This window comes from Talaromyces stipitatus, genomic scaffold (assembly GCF_000003125.1).
Source record: "Talaromyces stipitatus ATCC 10500 scf_1105507295523 genomic scaffold, whole genome shotgun sequence".
In the NCBI taxonomy this organism is placed as follows: Eukaryota; Fungi; Ascomycota; class Eurotiomycetes; order Eurotiales; family Trichocomaceae; genus Talaromyces; species Talaromyces stipitatus.
In genome coordinates this window covers 3,219,494-3,244,996 of record NW_002990113.1, presented here as the reverse complement: position 1 = coordinate 3,244,996, position 25,503 = coordinate 3,219,494, and the positions used below count along the sequence as shown (strand labels likewise).

At 46.3% G+C, this 25,503-nt stretch overlaps 15 protein-coding genes across 15 annotated transcripts, besides 2 other annotated features; 9 read left to right on the top strand and 6 right to left on the bottom strand.

Annotated features, from left to right (window-relative positions):
* Positions 1-121: 121 nt before the first annotated feature.
* Positions 122-627, top strand: TSTA_071210 (uncharacterized protein; the record flags this gene model as incomplete). The annotated part of the gene is made up of 2 exons (XM_002341064.1): positions 122-373; positions 433-627. The coding sequence occupies 2 exons, from the start codon at positions 122-124 to the stop codon at positions 625-627; spliced, it is 447 nt and encodes a 148-aa protein (XP_002341105.1).
* Positions 628-831: 204 nt separating this feature from the next.
* Positions 832-1,956, bottom strand: TSTA_071200 (uncharacterized protein; the record flags this gene model as incomplete). The annotated part of the gene is made up of 2 exons (XM_002341063.1): positions 832-1,103; positions 1,173-1,956. 2 exons carry the CDS (start codon positions 1,954-1,956, stop codon positions 832-834), a joined length of 1,056 nt encoding a protein of 351 aa, XP_002341104.1.
* Positions 1,957-2,096: 140 nt separating this feature from the next.
* TSTA_071190 (retrograde vesicle-mediated transport protein Get1, putative) lies at positions 2,097-3,417 on the top strand. Its single transcript, XM_002341062.1, has 3 exons — positions 2,097-2,385; positions 2,465-2,651; positions 2,712-3,417. Exons 1-3 carry the CDS (start codon positions 2,299-2,301, stop codon positions 3,038-3,040), a joined length of 603 nt encoding a protein of 200 aa, XP_002341103.1. The 5' UTR covers positions 2,097-2,298; the 3' UTR covers positions 3,041-3,417.
* A 1,461-nt stretch (positions 3,418-4,878) lies between these two features.
* On the bottom strand, positions 4,879-7,620 carry TSTA_071170 (rRNA processing protein gar2). The gene is made up of 3 exons (XM_002341060.1): positions 7,542-7,620; positions 6,877-7,489; positions 4,879-6,824 (listed from the first exon to the last, which is right to left on the bottom strand). Exons 1-3 carry the CDS (start codon positions 7,573-7,575, stop codon positions 6,095-6,097), a joined length of 1,377 nt encoding a protein of 458 aa, XP_002341101.1. The 5' UTR covers positions 7,576-7,620; the 3' UTR covers positions 4,879-6,094.
* TSTA_071180 (uncharacterized protein) lies at positions 5,034-5,935 on the top strand (the record flags this gene model as incomplete). The annotated part of the gene is made up of 2 exons (XM_002341061.1): positions 5,034-5,799; positions 5,835-5,935. 2 exons carry the CDS (start codon positions 5,034-5,036, stop codon positions 5,933-5,935), a joined length of 867 nt encoding a protein of 288 aa, XP_002341102.1.
* Positions 5,586-5,678: a microsatellite.
* A 149-nt stretch (positions 7,621-7,769) lies between the features above and the next one.
* TSTA_071160 (uncharacterized protein) lies at positions 7,770-8,611 on the top strand. Its single transcript, XM_002341059.1, has 4 exons — positions 7,770-7,878; positions 7,937-8,098; positions 8,157-8,274; positions 8,355-8,611. Exons 1-4 carry the CDS (start codon positions 7,774-7,776, stop codon positions 8,474-8,476), a joined length of 507 nt encoding a protein of 168 aa, XP_002341100.1. The 5' UTR covers positions 7,770-7,773; the 3' UTR covers positions 8,477-8,611.
* Positions 8,612-9,720: 1,109 nt separating this feature from the next.
* On the top strand, positions 9,721-10,736 carry TSTA_071150 (serine-threonine rich protein, putative; the record flags this gene model as incomplete). The annotated part of the gene is made up of 2 exons (XM_002341058.1): positions 9,721-10,543; positions 10,600-10,736. 2 exons carry the CDS (start codon positions 9,721-9,723, stop codon positions 10,734-10,736), a joined length of 960 nt encoding a protein of 319 aa, XP_002341099.1.
* A 245-nt stretch (positions 10,737-10,981) lies between these two features.
* On the bottom strand, positions 10,982-11,870 carry TSTA_071140 (uncharacterized protein). Its single transcript, XM_002341057.1, has 3 exons — positions 11,727-11,870; positions 11,579-11,663; positions 10,982-11,442 (listed from the first exon to the last, which is right to left on the bottom strand). The coding sequence occupies exons 1-3, from the start codon at positions 11,787-11,789 to the stop codon at positions 11,393-11,395; spliced, it is 198 nt and encodes a 65-aa protein (XP_002341098.1). The 5' UTR covers positions 11,790-11,870; the 3' UTR covers positions 10,982-11,392.
* A 484-nt stretch (positions 11,871-12,354) lies between these two features.
* TSTA_071130 (uncharacterized protein) lies at positions 12,355-14,324 on the top strand. The gene is made up of 3 exons (XM_002341056.1): positions 12,355-13,342; positions 13,398-13,639; positions 13,696-14,324. Exons 1-3 carry the CDS (start codon positions 13,156-13,158, stop codon positions 14,047-14,049), a joined length of 783 nt encoding a protein of 260 aa, XP_002341097.1. The 5' UTR covers positions 12,355-13,155; the 3' UTR covers positions 14,050-14,324.
* Positions 14,325-14,580: 256 nt separating this feature from the next.
* TSTA_071120 (uncharacterized protein) lies at positions 14,581-15,803 on the top strand (the record flags this gene model as incomplete). The annotated part of the gene is made up of 2 exons (XM_002341055.1): positions 14,581-14,618; positions 14,687-15,803. The coding sequence occupies 2 exons, from the start codon at positions 14,581-14,583 to the stop codon at positions 15,801-15,803; spliced, it is 1,155 nt and encodes a 384-aa protein (XP_002341096.1).
* A 457-nt stretch (positions 15,804-16,260) lies between these two features.
* TSTA_071110 (longevity-assurance protein (LAC1), putative) lies at positions 16,261-18,277 on the top strand. The gene is made up of 4 exons (XM_002341054.1): positions 16,261-16,710; positions 16,781-17,091; positions 17,143-17,430; positions 17,481-18,277. Exons 1-4 carry the CDS (start codon positions 16,566-16,568, stop codon positions 18,090-18,092), a joined length of 1,356 nt encoding a protein of 451 aa, XP_002341095.1. The 5' UTR covers positions 16,261-16,565; the 3' UTR covers positions 18,093-18,277.
* A 569-nt stretch (positions 18,278-18,846) lies between these two features.
* On the bottom strand, positions 18,847-19,492 carry TSTA_071100 (uncharacterized protein; the record flags this gene model as incomplete). The annotated part of the gene is made up of 2 exons (XM_002341053.1): positions 18,847-18,970; positions 19,024-19,492. 2 exons carry the CDS (start codon positions 19,490-19,492, stop codon positions 18,885-18,887), a joined length of 555 nt encoding a protein of 184 aa, XP_002341094.1. The 3' UTR covers positions 18,847-18,884.
* A 1,266-nt stretch (positions 19,493-20,758) lies between these two features.
* TSTA_071090 (mating-type switch/DNA repair protein Swi10/Rad10, putative) lies at positions 20,759-21,745 on the bottom strand (the record flags this gene model as incomplete). The annotated part of the gene is made up of 2 exons (XM_002341052.1): positions 20,759-21,411; positions 21,466-21,745. 2 exons carry the CDS (start codon positions 21,743-21,745, stop codon positions 20,759-20,761), a joined length of 933 nt encoding a protein of 310 aa, XP_002341093.1.
* A 214-nt stretch (positions 21,746-21,959) lies between these two features.
* TSTA_071080 (ribosome biogenesis (Nop4), putative) lies at positions 21,960-24,131 on the top strand (the record flags this gene model as incomplete). The annotated part of the gene is made up of 2 exons (XM_002341051.1): positions 21,960-22,980; positions 23,005-24,131. The coding sequence occupies 2 exons, from the start codon at positions 21,960-21,962 to the stop codon at positions 24,129-24,131; spliced, it is 2,148 nt and encodes a 715-aa protein (XP_002341092.1).
* On the bottom strand, positions 22,500-24,945 carry TSTA_071070 (progesterone binding protein, putative). The gene is made up of 3 exons (XM_002341050.1): positions 24,763-24,945; positions 24,599-24,694; positions 22,500-24,536 (listed from the first exon to the last, which is right to left on the bottom strand). The coding sequence occupies exons 1-3, from the start codon at positions 24,869-24,871 to the stop codon at positions 24,370-24,372; spliced, it is 372 nt and encodes a 123-aa protein (XP_002341091.1). The 5' UTR covers positions 24,872-24,945; the 3' UTR covers positions 22,500-24,369.
* Positions 22,826-22,880: a microsatellite.
* Positions 24,946-25,503: the final 558 nt, after the last annotated feature.

Here is a 25,503-nt window from a genome sequence, read left to right as displayed (position 1 = left end):
TTGGGACCTTGATCCAACTCTCCTCTCTTCTGAATTTCTTCTCACCAGCAAGTTTTATTCTTCTTGCCATTCACTCTTTCTTGCCCAATTATTCTCAGTTCATCATCTTTCAGACAACATAATGGCCCGCTTCAACCTCTTCTATTATCTATTCGCAGTCTTCGCGGTCCTCGCCCTCGTCGCAAATGCGGCACCAACATCCTCCGAGCCCAATACCGGTAGTTTAGCTGGCATGCCTGGCATGGCTACCGAATTCGATCACGGCAGCAATGCCAATGACAAAGCCGACCAGACGCAGGACAAGCAGGTCATGAGCGATTCCGAGGCGGAGTATATGAGTGAGATGGAGAATGCGCTTGAAGCTGCTGCAAAGGTAGTCCCCAACCTCACTAGTTTTTGGTGATAAGTGAATGAGGATTGACTAGCTGACAGGCTGCTGCTAAGACTACCCCAATTTCCGCCGGTCCATCTCGTCCTACACCTAGCGTGCCAACGACGGCTCCTAGCCCGACTGCAGCTAAGCCATCGCAGGCCAGTCCATCGGCCTCTGCTGCCGCGGCAAAGCCACAGGGTATGCTGTCTAGCTTGCCTCTTGTTGGGTCTTTGATGGGCGGTTTGCCTATCTGAGTTTGAAGTTGGAGAGTCATGTGGGTGAGAGGATCAGTCTGGGCGTGTGATTGATGGTAAAATGTGTTGTCAAAGTCATGTTTTGTTCTTGTCTTTCTTTACGGATAGGACCTTTGTGAAATGTTAGAATATCATGGTTGAAACCTGTCGAATGGTGGTGTTGACTAGGCAGTTGTATCCCAATGATGAAAATATTATGCGAGCTCATGATAGGTTTCTCGTCTCGTAGATCTTGTAGACATTGAGTTTTGTTTTCTGCCATCGTGCCCCTGCTGATATTCCATTGTCTCCAATGGCTGATACATCAGTGTCTACCGCTGGAAGAATATCGACTCCAAATCGTGCTACCATCAAGTCGACAAACGTCCAGAGACTCTCGCTCTCCCATGCAGCTATATGAACAGCAAAGTGAATAGTCCGCTTCAATGCCCACTTTCTTTCCTTGGCCATCTTATCTTTCAGCGCAAAAGAAGACCCTATGAAATTATGGTCAAGGAGATAGAAAAGATACACCCACCCCGATATATCGCTAGGATTGGACAAACACCATTTCAACATAGGTTCCACCATAACGAGAGCCAAAGTGAGTAGTAAAGCTTGACTAGTATTCTCCGAAGCTTCTTTCAGCAACGTTTCTTCCTTCGGAGAGTCGTATTGACAGACCAAAGCATGGAGTTGCCGCATGTAACTGAATGCATAGTAGTTTCGTGGATGCAGCTGACCCGACTTGCAGACTACATCCAGCTCTTGTAGTATCAGTTTGCGCAGGAATTCGTTCCAAATTTCACTTTTAACAGCGGCTTGTTCTTGTAAATCCAATAACTTAGTTAGAATCCATAGCCGATGCTGCCACAGTGTAGGCGATTTCGTATGACGATGCAATGGTGAGCACAGAAATGAAGCCAAAAGACTTCTTTCCCTCTGTAACATCTCCTCTAAGCCCGACATATCTTTATTAATGGAATGATCCTGTACCGAAGAAGATATGAATCGCTTCCTCCAGTTGCATGCCGTCACATGCTCACAGTCAAACAAGAGAATGATCTGAGTAGCAACAGCAAGTTCTTTGACTCCCTCCGACTGCTTGAGAGAGGCTGTTCCATAGCCAACATTTTCACTTCGGTGAACGAGATATTTCATCAATTTTTGCCTCGCAACTAGAAAACTCTTGACGAGGGCCGCCTTGGTGATCCCAATGCATAATCCATCTTGCAAGAGAGGCCCCAAATCTGGGGTCAGTATCTCGATTTCAAGAATTTGGTCTGATTTTCTGTTGGCGAATATTTCATACAAGGATTTGTAGATTTCCTCTGCGGATTCCGAAGTCATTGAGACCACATTCAATCCGTGTAGTTTTGGGATGATGTTGGATGAGTTGTGATAGGGCCAGATAGGCGGCAGCTTGGCGGCTCGGAGCACCTGCCGTTCGCTCGTTAAGACCAGACGTCATTCAATATTCTCTTCTAGTCGAGCTTGACCTTACTATTCACACAACCAACGCATATGGAGCTCAAGCCCGCGATATTTAAGATACATCTTTGTCGCTAGTAGCTTGCTCCTGGAATTCTCTTGGAATATTACGTGGTCGTTGACTCTCCGCATTGTGCGGCCTTCCACACAACAACCACCACCACCTCCGCGGCCGTCGTTGCACCGCAATATCGACTCAGGATGATTTCTTTCTTACTACTGATCTTCCTCATACAACTGGCCATATATATCGTCAATACGATTGGGGCAAGTACAGTCGACGATCTGGTATGTAACTACTACACATCAAAACACGAAGTGATCCTGTTTGCAACGCTTTCAAACTAATTTTCAACTTGGGAAACAGCTATGGATCCTTTACCTACGATTACCATCCTCCATCTCCAAAGATGCTCGTAAACACGGCGAATTAAAACGCGATGTCGTACAACTCAAACGAGAAATGAACGCGACCAGTTCGCAGGATGAGTTCGCCAAATGGGCGAAACTGAGAAGGAGACATGATAAAGCCATGGAGGAATATGAAGCCATGAGTGAGTAGCTATCTACGATACTTACACGAGTCATGTATAGCTGATATGTGCTGCTCAAAGATCGATCAATGGGCTCAAGAAAAACCTCCTTCCAGTACTCGGTGAAAATCGCCCGCTGGCTGACACTGAACGGACCTCGACTATTTATACAATTCTACTACACGAAAACTCCTGTCTTTGATCTCCCTCCCGGCTGGTTTCCGTACCCCGTTGAATGGATATTGTCGTTTCCGAGAGCGCCGTTGGGGACAGTCAGTATCCAGGTATGGAGCAGTGCTTGTGCGACCGCTATTTCGTTGACGGGGAATGTGGTGATTGCGGCTTTGCAGAAGAGTGGACAAGCGAGTATGAGGCAGGCCCAGGCTATTCCAGCTGGGAAGTCGGAATAATCGGGCTCATTCATCTACTTTAAAAGTATGATGCATATTGAACTACATATGACACGTTGATATTTGAAGCTTAGATAATGTGAAATGATATTCTGTATAAAAGCAAGAAATGTCCATCAGATATTGTTGAGTCTACAACGGTCCTTGCACGATGGCCGGATCTTCAGTGCTTGACTCTTATGATATATCATCACGCGAACCTCAACTACTCTAGCTCTCTGTTCTCTATGAGAATATATCCCAAATCAACAAGTCCGGCCCCTTTGACAGGGCTTCTGTGTTGGCCATCAGAAATGCGACAACATAACTCGCAGTCCGACAGACCAAATCACCGCTTTCCCATAAGCTACAGACTTTGTGTAAAAAAAGAAAGGGAACTCCTCGCCTCAAGAATGAGCCCCATTGAGTTACTTGTCCGAACCAAATCGAACAAGCAATCGCATAACTATCGAACCACGACGAAGAGCAACTCCAATACTGATATCCCGAAGGACATCCTCTTCTCTTCAAACCCGAATCCATGCCATTGTTTCCACCTTCCTTTTTGCAAAGAAAGACGTCGCATAGACCATGATCCAAAGGAAGAATAGGAGCGTAAGCCGCTATCAAATTGCTTTTATGGCGGCGCGTTTCCGCATTGCCTGACCGATCATTCTCATTGAAACGAGAACCAGGAACCAATTCATAAAAATGAATTGGGCAGGTTGTCCGAGGACTTTCCCAAAAGCTTGTGGGGGAAGAGGTATGGGTATACACTCTTGTGTGTGAGCTTTGAATGCGATTCTTTGAGCGAGGAGTTGGAGAGAAAAGAAATGAGAGGACAAAAAACTTCTGATTTTCGGGTTTTAGTCTGGCTGACGGGCCGCTATTCCTATTTGGGTAGCGGATGTAAACAGTGCAAACAGACATATCCAGGTCACGTGCATACTTCCAAGGAGCAGCACGTGAGACATTTCCTGTTCGGCTTAAATGTGATTGATCAACAAACATCTCAGCTCATGTACTCCACGGATTCATCCAGCCTGTCGGTCATACATACCCGTACTTTAATTCGATTGATAACTTTCGGCCAATGCGGCTGAGTCCGGACATCCATACGTGACACCATTGAGGTATTTTAAGCCTGTCCTGGCTTGATGCTGAGGCTTTTGATACGTAATTATTTGAGCTGTCATTCCTTTGGTTTCAGACGGATGCACTTCCCCGGACTTTGGCGCCTAGACCTATGCAGCTATTGCCCAAGATATACTCAATACGTGCTATGTGCTTACCCAAGGGTCGGTACGACAGTACTTTAGCCAGTTAAAAGCATTGGTCTGCCTGCAACTGTGACGGTTCTCTGTTAGGCTGTTAGGCTTCGGCTAACCTGGCAATTCTACACAATCAGAAGACTCAAAAGCGCGTCACGAGAGGAATGAGTAACGTATGTTCAGTTACTGGTACGTAATAGCGTGAGCATGGGCTTAGCTTTAGGCTTTTAGCCCTTAAGGCATATTCCACAAAACTCCGCTGTGCCGTCCTCCCGTTCCCTATGCTCTTCCGCTGAGCGCTCGGCGGGCTCAGATTCAGCGCCTCACATGCCCAATAGGAATGTGGACTTCTGCCTATTCAAGCCTACGGCCTGTGTATCCTTTTACCCGTCTCGTCTGGTGTCTTTCTGCCAAACAATTTCAGGGAATTAAATTGTGGGGAAGAACATAAGATCTGGCCATGTTATTTGTCCGTGGTTTGTCATGGCCAGCCCTTGTTATGATCTGTGCCAGCCACATGACCTTGTCAATATTTACTATTTCCCTAGTATTTAGTCAGTATGAGGGCCCGGGGGTCTGAGTGGGCCTGTTGTGTGATATTTGACATATCGTGGGTTTATATTCGGATCATTCCTGGCGGATCAATCTATCAAGTCAAAAAACTTCTGTCCGGTGGAAGATAGTTAGCACATGACAGCGTCAGTCTATTGGTTGCAGTAGATATTGCCTTGCTTGAGGGAGACATGGACTTTATCAACCAAAAGCTCGCCAGGCTCAACAGTCATATTTCTCCACGAAAAGCAGCAGAAAGGGCAGAAGTAAAAGAAGGAGCAAGAAGAAAATCGACTAGCAAATCAGCCCGCACATGCACACACTGCAAAAAAAGGGAACCACTGAACCCGCGTGCCGAGCAAAAACTCAAACGATGCGCACGTTGTCGTTCGGCGCTGTATTGCTCGCGGGCATGTCAACGCGCGGACTGGAAGAGAGGACATCAGCGGGCATGCAGTGTGGGCGCTATCATGGTTGGGAATAGTTATTTGGAGAGTTTGCCGACGGAGGAAGCAGTGATGGATCAGTTGGTTGATGCGTATCGGTTGAGGGTGGAGGATGAGAAGATGTATTGTGGGAGGTTGAGAGGGCGATATATGAACAATCCTTCTGGCAGCGACCACGACAATGACAATCAAGTTCTGCAATTCGCTCTCCAGGATTTCCGCGATTTCCTAGATCTTGCTGAATGCCCCATGCCCAGACACAGCAACCAAGAAGATATCGATGAGAACAACGATTTCTCATCCTCACCATCCTCATCAACTACACACGACACCGACACAAACTCAGCATCATCACCAACACCATCGTCATCATCTTCTTCGTCATCAACAAGCAGAAACAAAGATAGTATTCTACCGAAATGGTGGAACGCCGAAAGACGGACATACTGCGAACAACGTGCAATGAATCAAACCGAAGGAAATACATGGTCTAGTCTTCTACATCCAGCGAGTAAGAATGATATCCTTGCACATTATCCTGATCAGCAAATGCCTATGAAACTTCGATTGTTGGCCGAGAGGGTGTATGGGTCGGATATAATGGGGGGACAATCCCATTGATGTGTCACCCAAGTTTAAAGCCCTAACTTATGTTTGAGACACTAGCCTGAAAAAACCGAGAACAAAAAATCAACCAAGATATTTAACAAGTCCATTTTCTGCATTAAATAAACCGCTTTACAGAATAGACCAACTGAAGGATAACTTTTTATCATCTATACATACGTAAAAAGGGAATGGCATCCTCAAGCCTTGCCGACGGATTTCTTTGACTTCTTCGACTTGCTCTTCTTGGTCGATGTCTCGGGCATAGTAGAAGTAGTCTCCATATGTTTGACCGGAGCAGCATCAACTTCAGCTGTTTCTGGCTCCTTATCTTTCTTGACCTTCTCCTTGGATTTCTCCTTTTTGGATTCCTTCTTCTTGGGTGTCTCTTCAACAACAGCCTTCTCAGCACTGTCATCCACAGTAGCAACAGCATCAACAGCTGCTGTTCCCGTGGCAGCCTCAGGAGCAGACAACTTCTCCTGCACAGGAACCACATCAATAGCCTTCAACTCCGGCATCTCAAACTCATACCCCAATTTTTTCAACTTTTCCGCCTTGGCCAATCGTCTTTTCCCTTCTTGCTCAATCTTCTGTGCCCACTTATCGCGTGTCTTACCACGTTCGAGACGCTGCTTCTCAATCCTGTTCCAGGGGACACGTTTGTATCGACGGTTTGCACCCTTCCAGAGTTCAGGATGTTGTTGTTCTTGAGGTACGTATTTGCACTTGAGGATGTGGCCGTACATGAGGTAATTGTTCATCGTTTCCGCAACGATTTTGGCGACAACTGAAGAGGCGAATTCAATGAAGGCGTAGTGTTTGGATCGGCCTGTGACGCGGTTGCGGGAGAGGCGGAGACGAGTTATGTCGCCGAATTGGGAGAAGTAGGCTCTCATTTGGTGTTCGTAGAAGCCGTGAGGTATACGTCTACCTCAACGTCAGTACCAGTGATGGAGTGCATTTTCAGGTAGTTACTCACCCAATGTATACAGCCCCAGGTTCATCGGGCTGATCATTCTCCTTCAATTTCTTCTGAATCTTGCGCTTGGCCTTTTTCGAGTCCGGAATTCGAGGGACGGGTTTACCAGCTTCAAAGCCTTCATCTTCAGACGCATCTTCGTCCCCACTGCTCTCGAACCCCTTGATCAATTCTGCGGTTTGATCATCAATCTCATCATTTTCAGACTGGTCATCATTGCTACCCTCTGATGTCTCGGACGACTCTTCTTCTGCGACGGGCTCAACTTTCTTCGTCTTCGAGGGAGCTGCCTTTTTCGTCTCCTTTTTCTCTACTTTCTGCACAGCCTGTTTTTTCTTATTCTTTGATTTTGTCTCCTCTTCCTCGCTTTTGTCTTCGTCGTCTTCATCGTCGCTCAAAAAGTCGCTCGCACGCTTGCGCGGCTTGATTTTTCGGGAAGGTTCATCGGTGGTTTCTGGCACAGTCGACTTTGAAACACCATTGGTTTTTTCCTCAGTATTCTTCTTCTTGAGAATGGACTTGGGAGTCGAAGCGGGTGTGGACTCGGCGACAGAAGCCTTTTTCGATTTCTTGTTTGGAAGGTCGGGAACAGCGACAGCGGCGGCGGAAGTAGCTAGATGTTTGAATTAGTATACAGATAACCGACTTCAGAAAGGAATGCATACCCTTGCGCTTCTTATCCTTCTTTTCTGAAGCCATCGCAACGGATTTGTAGACGTTTAGAAAAGATATAGTAGTCGAGTCAAGAAGCGGTGCGGAAAGATTTATTTTTTTTTTTCCTAACCATGCAACGCCAAGCCCCGGCGGACCCATCTCCACCGGCGACAGAAAAGAGAGCTTTCTTCCCCACAATTGAACTTTCAAGCAATCAACAACAAACATATACATACATACGCTATGGGCAAAAGGAAAAATAAATCAGGTACCAATCTATCTCATGAAGAGATTTGGGATGACACGGCGCTTGTGCGCTCATGGGATGAAGCTGTAGAGGAATATAATGTATGTTTTTCTGTCTACTTTGTGTATATATATTCACGTGACTGATATTGAAGTACAGCTCTACCATAGCATACATGCGCGCGGCGAGAATGTGGAAGAAATCTTGAATCGTGCTGAAAAGGAAGGCATCGATGCTGTTGCAAATGGTATTGAGAAGCTTCACGAGTCTATGGACATAGAGGATGAGGTTGAAGATGCTGTTGCACAGGAAGGAATTCAGGTACGTCTAATTTGTTGGATACTTCATAAAGAGGACTACTGACAGATCTGAATACTAGGAGGATACAACGAGAATAGACGAGTTGCAAGGCCATACTGGGCCCTCGGCTTCTGGCGGACTTGTGCCTCCAAATACAGGCGGAGCACCGAGCGTACCTGACGCCTTACTAGGACAGGGTAAGCAATAACACTGCACATATCACCCCTTACGGAATTTGGAAGATGCAACAACTTACTAATTTGAGATCCTATGACAGTTCAAGATCCAGCCCTGAAGAACCTGATGATGGCATGGTATTATGCAGGATACTACACTGGGCTGTACGAAGGTCGACATCAAGTATCTCAGAATAATGATGCCGGTGATCAAAAGCAGTGAATACAGGATCCAGTCATTTAAGAGAGTTTTATTTGTCATATTTGTGTGTTTGCTTTTGGGCTCTGTTGCCGTGATACCCTATACGTATTATTAATATCGAAATCTTATTAACGAATGAATCCGTTTCTCTCGTATACCTCGTCTTCTTGGAAACAGCTTTGCGATGGCTTCGCACCTCGGCAGGGAAATTGAAGATCTTGAATTGTCGAGGAAACCACATCGATGCGTTTCTAGATACATACTCAGGGTTCAGGTGTAACAGACTCAGCGCGAAACAGCGTAGATACTAGATCTACAAGTCTGCAACATCGGTCAAAGCTCGGCAATATGTTAATTTCAAATCGAAGTATCAAGTAGACGAACATAGTAATACGCAGATAAAGATTGATGGATTAGGATGCTGTAAGCAGATCTATACTAAAAGTCGAAAAAAGGCATGACCACTTGGGGATCCAAGGTTAACCTAGCCCTCGTAGAGAGCTATGAACTCTTAAGAAATGGGTCAAAATGACAAATAGGCCAAGCTAGTGAGGCTAAACAAACGGAACTACAGTGTCAAATAAACTACTTCCAGTCTTAAAGCCTCAGTGTACCTGACTTAGTCCAGGGGACGTGGTGGCGCATCGAACAGGGGATGAGACACAACCTGCGACGACAACCGTCTTAACCCTAACTCCGACACGACGCCGCACATACATTTTGCCTATATCTGCCCTAGTATTCATCATTATTTTTATACCATATAGTAATATCGGAGAGTCCATATAACCCAAAACGGGAGGTGCGATTTCAATAGACGCGACACTGCGCCTCTTTTTCTTGTATTCATCTACTTTATCTAGGTGGATATAGGGCACATGGCTGAAACTATACATGTAAAAAGACGTGTTTTGGAAAGTGTTAGACTGGTAGAAAAGAGGAAGGTCTCTTTTCGTCCCCATTGAAGACAGAGGACATGCTGTGGATTTAATTCATGCCATTTCCTCTTCGCTTTCTTGGACTTTGTTCTTGGAGTCGACAACTCTTCAATCCACCGTTCTCTTCTTTCTCCTTTTAGCCTTTCTTTCGATATTGCTGGATAGCTGTGCTTCCATATACTTGCACTCTCCTCTCTTTTCGTCTTTATTACTATAGAGCAGAGCTCTAGATTGTCCATTCTTTATAACTGTCTCACTCGGTCTTTGATACCCATTGCTTCAATTCGAGTTACATATATACCATAATTTTAAAGGAAAACCGACAAGATGGTCTCTTTCAGGTCCCTATGCCTTTTGGCCGCAGCTTCCGTGCTGTCAACAGCTACAGCCAGCTCCATCCGCCGCGATGCCAAACCCTGGCTCAACGCCCATGACGCTACACAGGGCCTGGCAGTAGACGTTGGATCTGGTACCGAAATCATCGTGATATCCGCCAACGCCGGTGCCGGAAGTTCGACCAAGTACTACAACAACCAAGCCATGGCAGCAGGAGCAATTCACAACGTCACCGTGGGCGGTTCAGCAGGTCTCGTCTACTCGCCTAGCAGCATCAACGCCGCCGTGGGCGATATAGTGCAATTCATTTTCGAGGCCAAGAACCACACCGTCACTCAATCCTCGTTTGCGACTCCGTGTGAGAAGATTGTTGGTGGGTTTGATTCCGGGTTTATGCCCAATCCTGATGGTAGCATGAACCCGCCACCAATGTTGCAGTTCCAGGTTACTACTAGTACACCTATTTGGATGTATTGTGCGCAGACCGGCCATTGTGGACAGGGAATGGTGTTCAGTATTAACCCTACTGCTGCAAAGTCTCAAGCTGCGTTCTTGTCAGCTGCTAAGGCTCAGAACGGTACCAGCGCCTCTGGAGCTGCCGGTGCTGCCGGTGCCGCTTCTTCCGCTTCTTCCGGTGTTGCCCTAGCTGGAGCCGCAAGTAGCAGTGCTGCTGCAATCTCCGCTGCAACTCCCGCGTCTGTCGCACAAGGAAGTGGTACCATGTCGAATGGTGGTGTTTGCTCTTGCTCTTGTCTGTGCGGAGCAGCACAGTTCCCTGCTGGTGCTGGTCTCGGTATGATGGGAGGCATGGGTGGTGAGTTTCTCTCTATTCCTCCACCATCTTAAATGGAAAATCTAACCTATGAACAGGTGAACTCGCAATGATCGCTGCTGCTCCTGCTCCCAGTGCTCTTACACCCCCTGGCACCCCTAGTGCCCCAGCTACACCTGGTGCTGCTACGCCCCCTGCTGCTGCTGGAAAGCGGGCGTTGAAGCGTGCATTATAGGTGCCTTCCAAGCCTCGGCATATTATCAGGAAACACGAAGATCAGTACTAGAAGTACCTTCGTCAGTTGCTCATGGTTTATGAAATCTGTATCGTTAGTTTTCTTTCTGGGAAAAGAAGGAACAGAACATGATGCAGTGAGGTACTGAGGCAGTACCCTTTCGTTTTTGCTTGTTTTATTCTATTTTCAAATTTCCATCTCAGGTAGAGGGGATAGGTAATCTGTTTGGTTTAATGTTCAGAATCAATATCAATATCATATTCTTCATTCAATAAGAATAACTCGAACAATAATTTGTCTAATATGCATGGAGTGAGGAAGTGAACGCCGGACGACAATAAGTCAAGGGTTAAATGGAAACGCCAAAAGCTAAATCAAGTTGAATAGAATGTTATGATCTCACAGTTCTCTTTTCTTCATCTCTTCCTTTTTTCGGTCATGTACGTCAGCTGTGGCTACATGGCCACGAACATGCTGGTATAGCGCGTGTTGAGTTGCGTAACTCGATTGTTCAGGACGGACGGGAGAATAGACGGCGTCATATGCTGGGAATCTCGATGCATCGAGCAGGTGCGTTGGGCGGACAATACGAAGATCAAGAAGAGAAAGGGAAGTGAACCCAGAAAGCTGTCAGTTGCCAGTCCTCGTAGCGGGTGTCATTTTTTCCCGCCGCCGGCGGCTGCTTCAGCAGCTTTTTTCTCCAAGGCTATAAAACAAATAGTCAGAATTAAAGCTGCGAAGCCAAACACACATATTTGTCCTCTGAAGTTGCACCACCGCGGTGTCTTTCCTGCTGAGAGAGAAAATGATTCACAGAGTTGGTGGAGATATCGGATCGTTACCTTTTCGCTGCTTCTCTCGCATAATTTCTGCCGCCTTTTCCTTTTCTCGCTGATATTCAGTTCCGCTCATGGTGTTCTTGGATTTCTATCAGAGACAGAATTAGCAAAATGATCAGTCATGTCGCCAGGACAGGACGAGAGTGCATACGGCCTTGGCCTGTTTTTCCAAGTTCTTCTTGCGCGCATTTTCTCTCTGGTTACCACGAGTCATTTTGACGGGTTATTCTCTTTCTTCACTCAAAGTGTAGGCGCAGTGCTGCGTTTAGAAAGCAGGACTTGGATGAGTGAGCGTTGCAACAGGCGAGGAACGACAAAGAGGAAGGTCGGTCTGAGGCAAAAGAATCGGCCATTCTTCCGCGCTTTTCCCGATTCGGGTCCACAGAATTCTACGATTCTATCGGCTTCGACCAATCAGACAATCTGTTCGTCTTTTAACATCGACACTTCAGTCCAACATGTGGTGAAGAGAGGAAGAAAAGAAAAAACACGATATGGCGAGCCATCGTTTCATCCATACCGTGGCACAAAATCTATGCCCTGATCCAGTCTACAGATTCAGCCCCTCGCTCAACCGCACTGTATACAAGACGGCATCTACAGAATCTACAACGGAACCCTCAAATTCCGACAGAATCATACCGTCTCGTGGAATCTAGCACCTGATACCGTTTAATCCCATAGAGCCGACTCCTGGCGCTTATGTATTTAGATACTCAGTCTACACCTAACCGCTCAGCTTCCCAATTCGACCTCCGCTGTTTCATGTCTCCCGCTCATTGTGCCTTCTCAACCAGCCCTTTGACTGCCGCCAGATCGACCTCAATCGCGACTTGTACACTATTTTTGACTCAGAACCAGATTCGGTCAAAATCTATCTATACACGGTCATGTTAAAATAGTAACAATAGCATGCGCGGTCCACATTCAGACGGTATCGCGGTATCTAGAGCGACCAATCATATTCGAGTATCTTATTCTATTCTCATCTTCAAGATCTTGACTTGACGGCGATCTCCACTACAACAGACAGCTGTATCATCAATAGGCATTGTCAGACAAATGAATGGCTTTCATTGTTTCTCTTTGCCAATGACCATGAGGCTGCTATTGTTTCACAAGAACCTCCCCATGCTGTGAATGGAATTGTTGGCTGACCTGGCATCAGGCATCAATAGGCTGGTAAACGCCTGGTATTTGCATTCTCTATTCTGGGTGGCTATTGTCAATTGATCAGGTTTGTGGGAAAGCCCCAGGTCAACATCATGTCTTATAGAGATCAATATCTCCAGAATTAGGGCTCCTGTTCGCTACGTCCCGTCATATAATCCTCTCTCTAGGTGTTTCTCCCAACTTCCTGCCTAATCTTCTTTTCTTTCTCTTCAAAATCAATCCCTCCTTTCTACCTTCTTTAACAACTTCAATTTCTTCCTGTCTGGTACATCTGTTTCCTCGCTCTGCTGGCTGGATCGTGGACTCAACTCATTCCTATCTTCATTAATCTCGCGCTTTTATCTGTTCTACACTCTTTACAACCAGCCTCTTTGAAAATCGGCTAGAAGCCAAGAAAAGACAACGTCATGTCTCGCCTCTCCAAAGCCCTGGCAGGTCCAGGTTACGTGATTCTCAATGTCCTTCGAGCAATCAACATAATCACCTTTCTCGACCTCATCGCCGCAAGCGTGGTAATGCTCATCAAAATCTCCATCAACAACAATTTCTTCTTCTTTGAAGCCGTCAGTCATGCATTTACCACCATACTGGGTGGTGAGTACTGATATCCCCCGAAATACGAATACCTGAAACTGACAAGCATTGACAGTCTTCCTCGTCATTTCTGAATTGCCCTTCTTCGACAAATTCTTCACTCGTTTCGTGCCTCAATTAGGTGAAACCGCGAGTTTTGTGCCCTTGTCACTCGTCATGCTCATCATGGGCGTCTCGGTGCTCGGAAATCTGAACAATGACGACTACAGTCAGGATCATATGGGAATGCCGTTCTGGAGGATCGTGGCATCTGCTGGAATCCTGGCAATGACCATGGGAATCGTCAATTTCATTGCAGTAAGTCCATATCAGGAAATTGTAATAGATCAATACTAATTCATCGTCAATATCAGAGCTTCATCTTCGCAGACTCCGAAAATTCCCTCACAGCCCGCCACGTCCGCTCCTACGGCGCCGTAGCCGACAAGGTACTCGACTCCAAAAGCAGCCAGAGATCCTTCAAACTGAGCCCTAGCGGTAGTTTCCATAATAATAACCAAGCCGACGGCCTCCCTACGTATCGTCAAGTCAGCATCACGCGCTCAGCGGAAGAACTTCGTAACTCGCGGTTTCCGGTGAATATCTCAAGTCCCGTTAGAGAGAAGACGACTACTTCTCCGCATGCTACGCCGTATGGTGAGACGCCGGAAGTGACCATGCCTGATCTTGCGCATCATCCTGCTATGCAGGGTGGGAATTTTGTTTGATATTTTTTCCTCTCCTGTTCTTTCTTTCCAGGTAAGATTGCTATTTCGAGCTAAATAAGCGGGTTAGTGTTTGGTGTTGGGCGAAAAAATCTCTTTTCTTATTTCCTTCGCTGTATTCTTTGGAATATCTTTCTTTCGCATTTGCTCACAAGGCCGACATTCGCTCGCTAATGACTGTACATAATACAATATCTAATCACGCTCTTTTGACCCATACTTCTCGGTCGAATCTTATCAGCAAAATGAATGGAAAATGTAAATTCGAGCGTTCCTACCGAAGATGTTGTAGAAAGATGCGACGATAGTAGAGTTATGGGCCCGCATGTGATTCGACTCATTTTGGGGCTAGTCTTGTTTAGTCTCTTTGACGCTGAAAGTGAACAACAAACACCATCAGAGTCAACTTTCGACCAGAAATTGCGGGATCGAACGACATGATCTGACAAATAATATATAAAGAGAGACTTTTGTGTTATTCATTCAATTTCTGTTTCCACAAGCATTCCGCCTAGGTAGCATGATCGAGTCAATATGGCCAACGGGATCATTTCACTCCTCAACTGGGGGAAGTAAGTCCTCTTATATCCCCCTCATGTGTACAGTATTAGCATGATAGAATTAGAGCTAACTGTGACAGCATAAAATCCCTCCTCCTCTTCTTCGGACCTATCCTCCTACTTCGCATCATCAACTACTACCGCGCTTTCCGAGTCCAACTCGCTCATCGCCCTCCTCCTCGACCTATACTAACTGAAGCAAACCGAGCACTGAATCTATTATTCGGAGTGATCGTTGTATTCTTGATACTAAGCGTACCGTCGAATCCCTACGCGCCACCCCCGAACATATTCACACAGACCGGATCTCGAATCAATACACCTACAGATATCATCTTTGCTCGTTTAGCGCGACACAGACCTGATAATGAGTTGACGGACTATGATAAACTGCTAAGAGGGAATCTGACATCGATCGCACAAAAGAAGATTTACTTGCGTTTCGGTCCCGAGGCGCTTTTATCGTGCCAGTTCTGCAATCCGGAGGACCCGTTTTCGTATCTTTTATTTTACCTACCGCTCAACACGCTGGTCCCTCATCTGATTCATTTGCTTACCCTCGGGGTCGTGACATCAGCCCCCTTCGCGGGCACGGAGGCGGCCCGATGGCGGTCGTGGTTTACATTTGCTGCATTGGGTTTGGCTGGTCTTGATTGCTATATCATGAGTTCATACGATCCCATCGCGGCTGCAAGCCCGGCCGTTCGCGCCGGCCAGGTGCCGCCGTTGAGTCTCTTTACCACCATGAATATGATCCGATTCTTATCCTTGACCGTATTTGACGTCGTCTGTGCCGCATTGATCTATATCTCTGCTACCCATCGCTTCTTTTATAGTCCGCCCTCGCCCAACGAGCAGATCAATCATGTTATTGCCGCTGCTACAGCGGCGTTGAACAGTGCCAATTCTAAATTACACAGTTTGAGTGTGACTCGGAATGCGGTGGTGCGGGATCCGTCGCTCAAGGCTCGTGATGACTGGTATTGGAGGGCGGCGGTGGCCATGGAAGGTTCGAGCGATGCGAACAGCTCTGGAGATGGTAGTATTTGGGAGGAGGAAGAGGTGGTTCGGGCAATGTCGCGAGTGATGAATGGCCGGGGCCGTAGTCGAGGTTTGGATATGGCTCAGCTGGGTATCAATGCTGGTGAATTTGTTGACAAGATCACTGCTGGGTTAGAAAGTGGTGCTTCACTTTGATGCACATCCTTTGTAGACGGAAATTCTCATGAAAAATGATATAATTATGGTCCAACAACTAGAAATCCTATTCCTAGACTCAATAAGCTCCGACGCAATGAGACATGCCGTAATCGTACCAGATCTTGATCAACAGCTTTATTGAGGATCGAGATGAATCGAATACGGCGACATGTCATTGGTGTATGAGCCACATCGCCTAGACAGACCTGGATTAGTCGCTACTGGGGTCGATCATGGGCCGCTTGTCTTGCAGTTCCTGATTAAGCGAGACATCGTGAGAGCTTCCGCTGCTGCGATTTGCTGTCTGGTGGCGCCTTAGTCAGGATACGTGCATTGGTCGTAGTTAAGCTATTCAAGAGAGAGTTGACTGATGAACAAGGCGGTGAAAGAAGGAGGGGCGCCTTCCTTCCGTTGGGGAATGCTCCAAGTGTTTCAAGAGTCTTGCGAGGATGTTGCGACGGATATCCACTCTGCTTCGACTCAGCTAACTCTGACTCTTTTTCTTTCGTACATCTCTTGCAACATCCTCGATATCACCAACAGCCTGGAAACAACATAATCAGCACATTGTGATTGGCATGCCGCTGCGTTTGGGACTGTTCCTGACCCACACTTTGAGATAAATCCTACCAACCAAAGTATCATTCCCTGTACTCCGCACCCGAGACATTCTCAACCTGCAACAACAACAACAAGCTCCCGCATCGAATTCTCTAAACCGGTCCATGACAAGACTGCAGTAAGCATTCACAATTCGCCATGGCTAAGAATTCGACTCGGTCACATTCGCCGCCAGACAGGATTGAGCACCTCAATGCCTGTGTGTCGTCGCCGTCACCGCAGCCGCGGCCGTTTCAGAAGAAAGATGCCACTCTTCGGGAATGGGTTGTGCAGAATCAAATAGGTAAGGCAATCATTTGCCATGATACTCAATAAGTGAATGAAATGTCTGACCGGTCTATCCGAATTAAAAGGCATCTCATTGACTACACTTTCGACTCTGCTCGCCGCTCACAACCTCTACCCCTCCGTTCAATCCTTTACAGCGCCCTTTTTTCAAATGTCCTATTATCACGGCGAGTCCGGTAAATATAAACAGGGCTGGGACGATGTATACTTTGTTATAAGTGCTGTTTTTGCCTTTACCGCTGTTCGAGGTATTGCAATTGACTGGATATTCACGCCGTTGGGTAGACATGCTGGCATGAAAAGAAAGGCTTCTATACGATTTGCCGAGCAAGCATGGCTGTTTTGCTATGATATGACTTATTGGAGCTACGGAATGGTAGGTAGAAGGCAGTCCAATTGTCCGCGCTCTTGCTGACTTGGTCGACAGTATCTTTGGAGCAATTCAAGTTATTGGGGCGACTTCAAGGCTATTTGGGCGGAATGGCCTAAGCAGGAGATCACCGGAGAGATGAAGTGGTATCTATTGACTCAGTTGGCTTTCTGGATTCAGCAGATCTTTACCGTTAATATCGAAGAGCGCCGGAAAGATTATTACCATATGCTGTCACACCATGTGCTTACAAGCTCGTTGTTGAGTGCTGCTTATATCTACCGTTTCTATAATGTCGCCAATGTGGTCTTGTCGTTGATGGACATTGTGGATTTCCTTCTACCTGTAGGTGGAATCGCGCACAACACAATGACCTCGACTAACTGTCTTAACAGGCTGCCAAGATCCTCAAGTATTTTGGCTACGAAAAGATGTGCAACGTTGTATTTGTCTCGCTGATTTTGACATGGCTCGTTACTCGTCACATTCTTTACCCGATGCTCTGCTGGTCCATTTATCAGTACGTTCCCGAAGTGATGGCATACGGATGCTACGACGGCAAGACGGCAGAACTGTATACCACGAACGGCTACCCCAACCGGTTTACCTATATGTTCGGCCCGTATCTTAGCGAAGAAGGTCCGTTCTGTATGAACTTCACCATCAAGTGGATTTTCCTTTCTTTCCTGCTAGCCATTCAAGTGCTCTCGATACTTTGGTTCGGCATGATTTTACGAGTTGCCATCAATGCAGTACGATCGGGAAGCGCCGAGGACTCTCGAAGTGACGAGGAGGATGGAGGTGAAGAGGAGGAGGAAGAAGTCGAAATATCAGTCAATGAAAGTTTGAGCCGTGCTGCAGCTGAGAAGGCCTCTGGTTCCGAGGGCTCATGGCGCCGTGCCAATGCACCAGCACCGACTCGACGCGGCCACGGCGGAATCCTAGGTGACAGTGACCGTAAAGCTCTCCTTGGAAGAATTGGCTGTGACAAGCCGACACATGATTGATTGAATGATTCCCATTTGATATTGCACATATTGCTTTTTTGTGGTGTATGAGCATTGAGTGAGTTGATGATTGATTTGATATTTTTCTACGCACTTGAAAAATTGCGCGCTTTTTTTTGTCTCTTAAAGAAATACAAATACCCTTATGTTCAGTTATGCTTATTTAGATTACGATGTTGTTCAGGTTATCAAAACTTATTGTGAATGAGCAGTTATATGAAACTATAACCCTTTCCTTGATAGTAGTCAAGTCATCAAGGGGCAATACTCAGGGGACGAGTTTCGAGCTCACACCGTAATACTCAAGATATGACTGTCAAGTCATTGGCACTCTGTAGCTTGGGGACTTGAAGGTATCCAGTAAACGTTCCCCAGGTAGAGCAGTGCTTGTGCTGCCCTGGGACTGGTTTGGAGAGCCAGAGCTCACTAGAAGATTCAGAAGTACAGCACGTGCAGAAGCAAGCCCTTCTCGTATCTCTATACTGATCGATGCATTCTCCCCTATATTCTCTAGCACCGTAGCTGTGACAGGTTCGCTAGTTACAGAGCTTTAGAGTTTTCTTAACCATGACTCTCTCTTAAGAATCCCTGAAAACTGCTTATGATGATTTCAAGCTATATTAGAATGTTTGATCGTCCGGAAAGACTAGGGATGACTTTTCATATGTATAAATTACTATTGTTCATGGATATAACCAAATACTAGAGAAGCTAGACAAAATGTAAATGACCAGCAGGAAGCCAGTCTCGAGGGACATCTCATCCAACGAGACATTACAGTGCACTGATCTCTCATGAGCAGTACTCCGAAGTATCGTATCCAGTATAAGTATTCCCAGTGTTGCAAGTTTGGCTATCCGGGTCATAGAGCGGAGTAGCTAGCAAATAATCAGCTTACGCAACCTTAAGAGAAAGGAAAAGATCAACTTACTATCAACCTCCAATCCACTATCCGGATTCAAAATAATACTCTGCGAATCCGGAGTCAGAGCATCCTCACAATCAATCTGATTCTGCCCTCCATCCTGCGAGCTACTACCCGTCCAAACATCAATATGCCAAGTCCCATCATTCTGCCAGTCGGAAGTACACTGGTCACATTCATCCTCGAAACGGAGATATTTCTTGAGGTAGGGTGCGTAGATGACGTCGCAGATTTGGAATTCTCCTTCTGCAGAGGCGAAGGTTAAGGGGTCGTCGTATGTGCCTGTTCCGCCAGCGACGGAGCGACCGCATTGTGTGTAGGCGATACTGGCTCCTGGCGGGGAGTTATCGGGGTAGCCGTAGAAGGTTGTCGTGACGTCTCCTTGGACTGAACAGGCTGAGATGAGGTTTGGGAGGGAGAGGAGGAGGGTTAGGGCTGTTGTAGCCAGGATGGAGGTGGAAGTTGAAGAATGCATTTTGCTTTTTCTTCTTTCCTGACTGAAACGTTTGAATCGTCGAGGTGTTCGATTTCAATATCGTCCATTCACACGAGGAGATCCTACTCATTTATACCTTTCTACCCTCATCCTGGCAACTAACGAACCCGAAACATGCCCATCCGGCCGCACCACAAGCCCCCAGCGAAACAGTCCTAGAGGCAGTCAGCGTCATAAACACCAAATCCCGAAAAGGGTAAATGGCTAGATATAGCTGCCCTTGAATGAAATTAGGTAACAGGTAAGCTTTTTAGACCGGAAATATTTCCTACTAAGTACTGGAATGATGTGGAATCTAGATGCAGTGGAGCTCTGATGTTTCAGTGGTAAATCACCTCGTCTTCTTCCTTTGCAGTGCTCACACAGATTCTATCATGTGAATAGGTCAAAGAATATCCCATGTATTGATCGGCCCAGTAAATGTAACCTTCCTAAATTGGTGGGTGTTTCCTACTCGGGAATATGGATCTGTTTTGATTCTTAGCCCCAATCCTTGAAGCATGGTTATGTAATTGGTATACTTGTAGAAGTACAATTTGTTTCATTGTTAACCCAGTTCTTGCGTGAAGTAGGAGTTGGACAATACCTGATTTGAATTTTGGCCGGGATTTCAAACGGAAAGGAGGAAGGATGGAAGCCCTAATGCGGTAGATGACCTTGGAAAAGCTGCAAAAGTAAGGTATGTAATTCCCCGTATTTCGGATCATAGTTACATCGATGTTCAATATTTCTAGAGTAATAGTGTGCATTCTAATTCTTCAGACTTCGTTTTTAGCCCCATTATGCACCATATGACATGTGCCTGGGTAGCGGCAAGGGCGTACTATCTGGACACCTATATATACATAAACTTCTCCGTCGAATATTCTGCAAGTCTCCATGACTGAAGCATGACCATGCATGAACACTCGACAGCTTCTTATTGCATGTCTCGGTCAGAACGTATTGCGATTCAGGTTGTGCTTAGCTTCTTTCTCTAAGCGCATCCCGCGAGATGAATGGTTCAAGCGGATGGCAGACACTATGTGATGCTAAAGCTGTCATTCTGATTTCTACCAGAATCGGTAGCGGTCTACCTGACTTGCCACTGAATGGGCCATCGAAGTTGCTTGACCGGCAGTCGCTGGCTAGGCATCCTTGTGTACTAAAGTCTCATGACCGAACTGCTGTAGTGCTGCTGCAGTGCAGATATTGATATTGCCATTTCCGTGACGTCCAAAATTGTCCAAGATCTTTAGCACTTGTTTAAGCACCATGTTTCCGTAATTTGGCTAGCGCATCCATGACCCCTTCACTCAAGCCTTCTTCTTGTTGATCTTTCTTCTTCGGCGGCCCTTCGCTTGGTGCCTGTTGCTCAATCTGCAGTTCACGGACTTTACGAGCTGAAGCAAGCAGAATATATTCAGCATTCTCATCATCTATAATATCTTCAACGTCTTCGTCAACATCGCCCGCTGCCGATGTCGTACCCGCACCATTTCCAACAGCAGCACCCAAGTCTCTAGGCAGAGCAACCTTTTTCCTGGAAGACTCAACTCTAAAGTCCTCTCGAACGGCGGTACACCATTGTTTCACTTTCTTCTCCCCCCATCCAGGAACAGCACTGATCTGTTCCGGTTGTGCATTCACAGCTGCCTGCAGACTGCCAAATGTAGACATTAAACTCGCCGCATCGGATTTGTTCACGCTTCGTGGTGCAGTAATGAACTCAATGACGCTTTCTCGATAGGACTGCGCTTGTTGCGAGCGAATAGCCGTCGGTTGAGCGTTTTCAGAAGACTTGAAAAGTTCCAGATAATGTGCTGCTTCAGGCGCTGACCAGCATAATATCAGAGTCACGTTGTTGACTATAGATGTTTTGGATAATTCTTTCAACGTTTCTTCATGATTCGGGATGTCTACCATAACCAGTATGATCCGTAAATTATATTTGCCAGCAAGGAGTCGTATACGAGAGTAGATGTATTCAGGATGGAGTCGATGGTACTTCAGCGAGAGGAATAGAGCGCAGGTTGTAGCACCCAGGACGTAATCAGCCGGTATATCCGCATATTCCCACGGCACTAGCTTCACATGGTTCAGTATTGGGTTTCCTTTCTGGCGAGACGAGACAAGGATGGCAGAAGGGGCGGCGCGATTTGGAAGGGCTTGGGGTTTGGGCTGTTGTACTTTGGTTGTAGTCGCATTTGGTCTGTTGGGCGTGTCCACGTTCATCTTCGATGCATCCGCCATGTTGCCCAACACAAGGAAACCAAAAATCGAATATCGAATACCTGATTTGAAGAACCGAAGAAAGTAATCGCAAGTGACGCTCTATAGACGGGTAGCTACTCACCGCCTTGCGGATCCCTTAGCGTCCCGTCTTATCAGAAAAAATAGATAATTTTCTGCCACTAATTATTTTTTCATCTTCGTCCCAATTCAATAACAACAATTTTAAATCAACATGGCGGACGATAGCAATAAAAGACGCCGTTTATCGGAAGATGGCAGCTTCAAACCTCAGACGGCCGAAGAGATTGTGCTAGAAAAAAATGAGACGAACGGCGAATCTAAAGAAACACCAGCCAAACCGCAAATGAGGAGAGAACTCTTCGTACGATCTCTTCCAGCATCAGCAACAACTGAAAAATTAACAGGATTCTTCTCTCAATCCTACGTAATTAAGCATGCGACAGTCGTGATCGATCCTGAAACCAAGCAATCAAAGGGTTATGGCTTCGTTACATTTGCAGATATTGAAGACGCTCAACGTGCATTGGAGGAGTTCAATGGCGTCGAGTTCGAAGGTCGCAAGATCAAGGTTGAAGTCGCGCAACCACGTAAGCGTGAAATCGATGAAAAGGAAGGCAAGAGTGTACCGACTGCGGAAGCCGCGAGACTCAAAGCGGAGCGCACCAAGCAACGAGAACAGACTCAACCGCCCAAACTGATTGTACGAAATTTACCATGGACAATTAAAGATTCCGATCAGCTTGCTGCGCTATTTCGCAGTTTCGGTAAAGTTAAGCATGCTGTTGTTCCGAAGAAGGGGAATGTTCAAGCAGGTTTTGGGTTCGTTGTGCTGCGCGGACGTAAGAACGCTGAGAAGGCGCTGGAAGCTGTGAACGGAAAGGAGATCGATGGAAGAACTCTAGCTGTCGACTGGGCGGTGGAAAAGAATGTGTGGGAAGAGGCACAACAAACTGCGGAAAAGAAAGATGAAGATGCAATGGAGGTTGACGATGCTAAAAGTGATGAGGCTGGAGCTGAAGATGAAGAAGACGAGTCTGTTGGAGTTGCGTCAGAGGACGGAGATGAGGAAGGAAGTTTCGATGAAGACGATGAAGACGAGGATGATGAGGACGACGAAGGCGAAGAAGATGACCGAAACTCTTCTACTATTTTTATTCGCAATTTGCCCTTCACTACCACCGACGAGTCCTTATATGAGCATTTCAAGCAGTTCGGGCCGCTGCGGTACGCACGTATCGTTGTGGACTATGAAACAGAACGTCCACGAGGAACCGGTTTCGTCTGTTTCTGGAAGGCAGAAGACGCAATCGAATGTCTCCGGGGTGCTCCACGACAAGTAGACGCTGGCAAGGAAGATGCTCACTCTAAGAAGCACTCTACAAGCATCAAACAGTCGGTCCTACAGAACGATATGCTTGACCCTAGCGGAAAATATACGATTGAAGACCGTGTTCTGAATGTTACTTTAGCTGTTTCGAAGACGGAAGCCAATAAATTGACAGAGGAGGGTGTTTCTCGTCGATCGGAGAGAGACAAGGATAGGCGCCGGCTTTTCTTGTTGAATGAAGGAACTATCAACACCAGTTCTCCACTGTATAAGAAATTGGCACCATCGGAAATAAAAATGAGAGAAGACAGTCTCAAGCAACGCCAGAATTTGATCAAGAACAATCCTACATTACATTTGAGTCTGACTCGACTGTCCATTCGAAACATCCCCCGATCAGTGACTTCCAAAGACCTTAAAGCTCTTGCTCGTGAAGCTGTTGTCGGATTCGCCAAAGACGCAAAAGAAGGACGTCGCCAACCGCTGTCAACAGACGAACTCTCTCGCGACTCTGAAGAAACCAAAGTCGATGACAAACGGCGTCGTGAAAAGGGTAAAGGTATTGTCAAGCAAGCTAAGATTGTCTTTGAAGGGCGTGACGGCAGCAAGATTGAAGAAAAGACTGGTGCCGGACGTAGTCGCGGTTATGGATTTGTCGAGTACTACACCCACCGACATGCATTGATGGGATTACGGTGGCTTAATGGACATGTCGTGCAAGTCAAATCCAGGGATGGAGATACTGAGAAGAAGAAGAGACTTATTGTCGAGTTTGCCATTGAGAATGCCCAAGTTGTCAAGAGACGAAAGGAATTCCAAGAACGGGCACGCAATAAGCAGGAAGAGGGAGCCGAGAAAGGTGGTGACAACGGGAAGCGAGGAATGAAGAGAAAGAGACCCGAAGGTCGCCCAAACAACAAGGGAGACAAGACGAAAGATAAAAAAGTGGATGCCGATGAAGACGAAGATGAGGATCAAAAGAATAAAATTGCTAAGAGGAATCGGATCATTGCTCGCAAACGCCAGCAACGAAGGCAAAGGAAGGGCAAAGCTTGATTTGTTATGTTGTATATAGATGGTTAGTTTCCTGTCATGATTCGATTGTTCATGTACAATCCATCGAGCAAAAGCATTTATGCGTATCGAATACCGGCGTTTCTGGATTTTGCAACGGATTCGTACAACTGTAGACTCTTCAAATCGTCCAATGCCCTGAATACAGACATAATAAACATATATAGGCCGCAATCCTGCTATCCCTGCCGGTACATAGGTCGTCACATCAACCGAAAGTTCATGACACAACTTTCCCAACAATATTGTACCTCTTGCTGAAAAAGGTAAACCACTCCTCCAAGACCGTCTTCTCCTTGTCGTCCAAATCCTCCCATTCCGGACGGCAATCCTCCTTTTTCAACGACGACTTAGCTAATGCGCGAGAGGCATCTTTGCCAGCAAAGACTATATGTCAAATATATGAGTATTATATACTTTTATAAAGTAACAAGATTGCAGGTATTTACCGTGGTATTGTCCTCCAGGGGCATATGCGTCTTTCTTGCTCACGTCAAAAATGGTACCTTTGATAGCGACGTATGTAGGACGACTCGGGTCGGTTCCTGGAAACCATAACACATTAGTATAGGGATCGCAAAGCTCTGGTATGTGGAAGAAGCTCTAAGCATACCATCGTGTTTCGACAACTCTTCCAGTGTGAACGGATCGTCTTTTGGAGAATCGAGCTGAACGGGCTCTTTGGGCTCGAAGCGCTTGGGCTCTTCGACATGATCGGGCATTCTGTATGTTTGTTCTGCAAAATATTTGTGGGATGCCTATATTTGAAGCAGTTTGTTTTGTCGTTCGAAATATTATTGAGAGAAAAGAGACGCGGGGTTCTTATGTCGTCATGTTGCCGATCCGATCCTGCGGGATATTGCGTAAATCCGATACGTGTATTTTTGGACAATTACTCTGTAAATGCTCTCCGGCTGTGGTAATATTACTCAATATTACACGTATAGCATAAATGTCCCCGCTTCCGAGGTAAATTTCATATGACTTTCTCCATTTCTTCTATCTAATTAATCGGAGTTCATATCAACATCGGAACATAATATCATGACGATTCAGCAGTTCGTATATCAAATAAATACAATATGACAAGCAACAGCCCTCCCAACGACGGACCATTCGATCATCCACATCCAGCTTGTAAACAAGGTAACGCACGCATTTTACTTCTGCTGTCGTCTGTATTTGTCGTCTAAAAAGTGGACTACCATCCTTGGCAAATCCATTTAACAACTGAAAATAGATGAAACATCGCATGTCGATGAGAGCCTTGCCGATGATGACGAGGGCCATGAACAAATCGAAGGATTGAAGCCAGAGCCTAATGAGAACTCCCATCATGAACCGTCGGAGATGT

Excerpts from the sequence above, each read along its gene's own strand:
- TSTA_071190 (XM_002341062.1), top strand. The coding sequence starts at position 2,299 with ATGATTTCTTTCTTACTACTGATCTTCCTCATACAACTGGCCATATAT. Across the intron at positions 2,386-2,464 it reads CAAGTACAGTCGACGATCTG|CTATGGATCCTTTACCTACG; the intron begins GTATGTAACTAC and ends CTTGGGAAACAG. Across the intron at positions 2,652-2,711 it reads GGAGGAATATGAAGCCATGA|ATCGATCAATGGGCTCAAGA; the intron begins GTGAGTAGCTAT and ends TGCTGCTCAAAG.
- TSTA_071170 (XM_002341060.1), bottom strand. The coding sequence starts at position 7,575 with ATGGCTTCAGAAAAGAAGGATAAGAAGCGCAAGG. Across the intron at positions 7,490-7,541 it reads GAAGGATAAGAAGCGCAAGG|CTACTTCCGCCGCCGCTGTC; the intron begins GTATGCATTCCT and ends TCAAACATCTAG. Across the intron at positions 6,825-6,876 it reads CCTGGGGCTGTATACATTGG|ACGTATACCTCACGGCTTCT; the intron begins GTGAGTAACTAC and ends ACGTTGAGGTAG.
- TSTA_071160 (XM_002341059.1), top strand. The coding sequence starts at position 7,774 with ATGGGCAAAAGGAAAAATAAATCAGGTACCAATCTATCTCATGAAGAG. Across the intron at positions 7,879-7,936 it reads AAGCTGTAGAGGAATATAAT|CTCTACCATAGCATACATGC; the intron begins GTATGTTTTTCT and ends ATTGAAGTACAG. Across the intron at positions 8,275-8,354 it reads TGACGCCTTACTAGGACAGG|TTCAAGATCCAGCCCTGAAG; the intron begins GTAAGCAATAAC and ends ATCCTATGACAG.
- TSTA_071140 (XM_002341057.1), bottom strand. The coding sequence starts at position 11,789 with ATGACTCGTGGTAACCAGAGAGAAAATGCGCGCAAGAAGAACTTGGAA. Across the intron at positions 11,664-11,726 it reads TGGAAAAACAGGCCAAGGCC|AAATCCAAGAACACCATGAG; the intron begins GTATGCACTCTC and ends TGTCTCTGATAG. Across the intron at positions 11,443-11,578 it reads GCGAGAGAAGCAGCGAAAAG|CCTTGGAGAAAAAAGCTGCT; the intron begins GTAACGATCCGA and ends TTTGTTTTATAG.
- TSTA_071130 (XM_002341056.1), top strand. The coding sequence starts at position 13,156 with ATGTCTCGCCTCTCCAAAGCCCTGGCAGGTCCAGGTTACGTGATTCTC. Across the intron at positions 13,343-13,397 it reads ATTTACCACCATACTGGGTG|TCTTCCTCGTCATTTCTGAA; the intron begins GTGAGTACTGAT and ends AAGCATTGACAG. Across the intron at positions 13,640-13,695 it reads GAATCGTCAATTTCATTGCA|AGCTTCATCTTCGCAGACTC; the intron begins GTAAGTCCATAT and ends CGTCAATATCAG.
- TSTA_071110 (XM_002341054.1), top strand. The coding sequence starts at position 16,566 with ATGGCTAAGAATTCGACTCGGTCACATTCGCCGCCAGACAGGATTGAG. Across the intron at positions 16,711-16,780 it reads GGTTGTGCAGAATCAAATAG|GCATCTCATTGACTACACTT; the intron begins GTAAGGCAATCA and ends CCGAATTAAAAG. Across the intron at positions 17,092-17,142 it reads CTTATTGGAGCTACGGAATG|TATCTTTGGAGCAATTCAAG; the intron begins GTAGGTAGAAGG and ends CTTGGTCGACAG.
- TSTA_071070 (XM_002341050.1), bottom strand. The coding sequence starts at position 24,871 with ATGCCCGATCATGTCGAAGAGCCCAAGCGCTTCGAGCCCAAAGAGCCC. Across the intron at positions 24,695-24,762 it reads AGAGTTGTCGAAACACGATG|GAACCGACCCGAGTCGTCCT; the intron begins GTATGCTTAGAG and ends TATGGTTTCCAG. Across the intron at positions 24,537-24,598 it reads CCCTGGAGGACAATACCACG|TCTTTGCTGGCAAAGATGCC; the intron begins GTAAATACCTGC and ends TTTGACATATAG.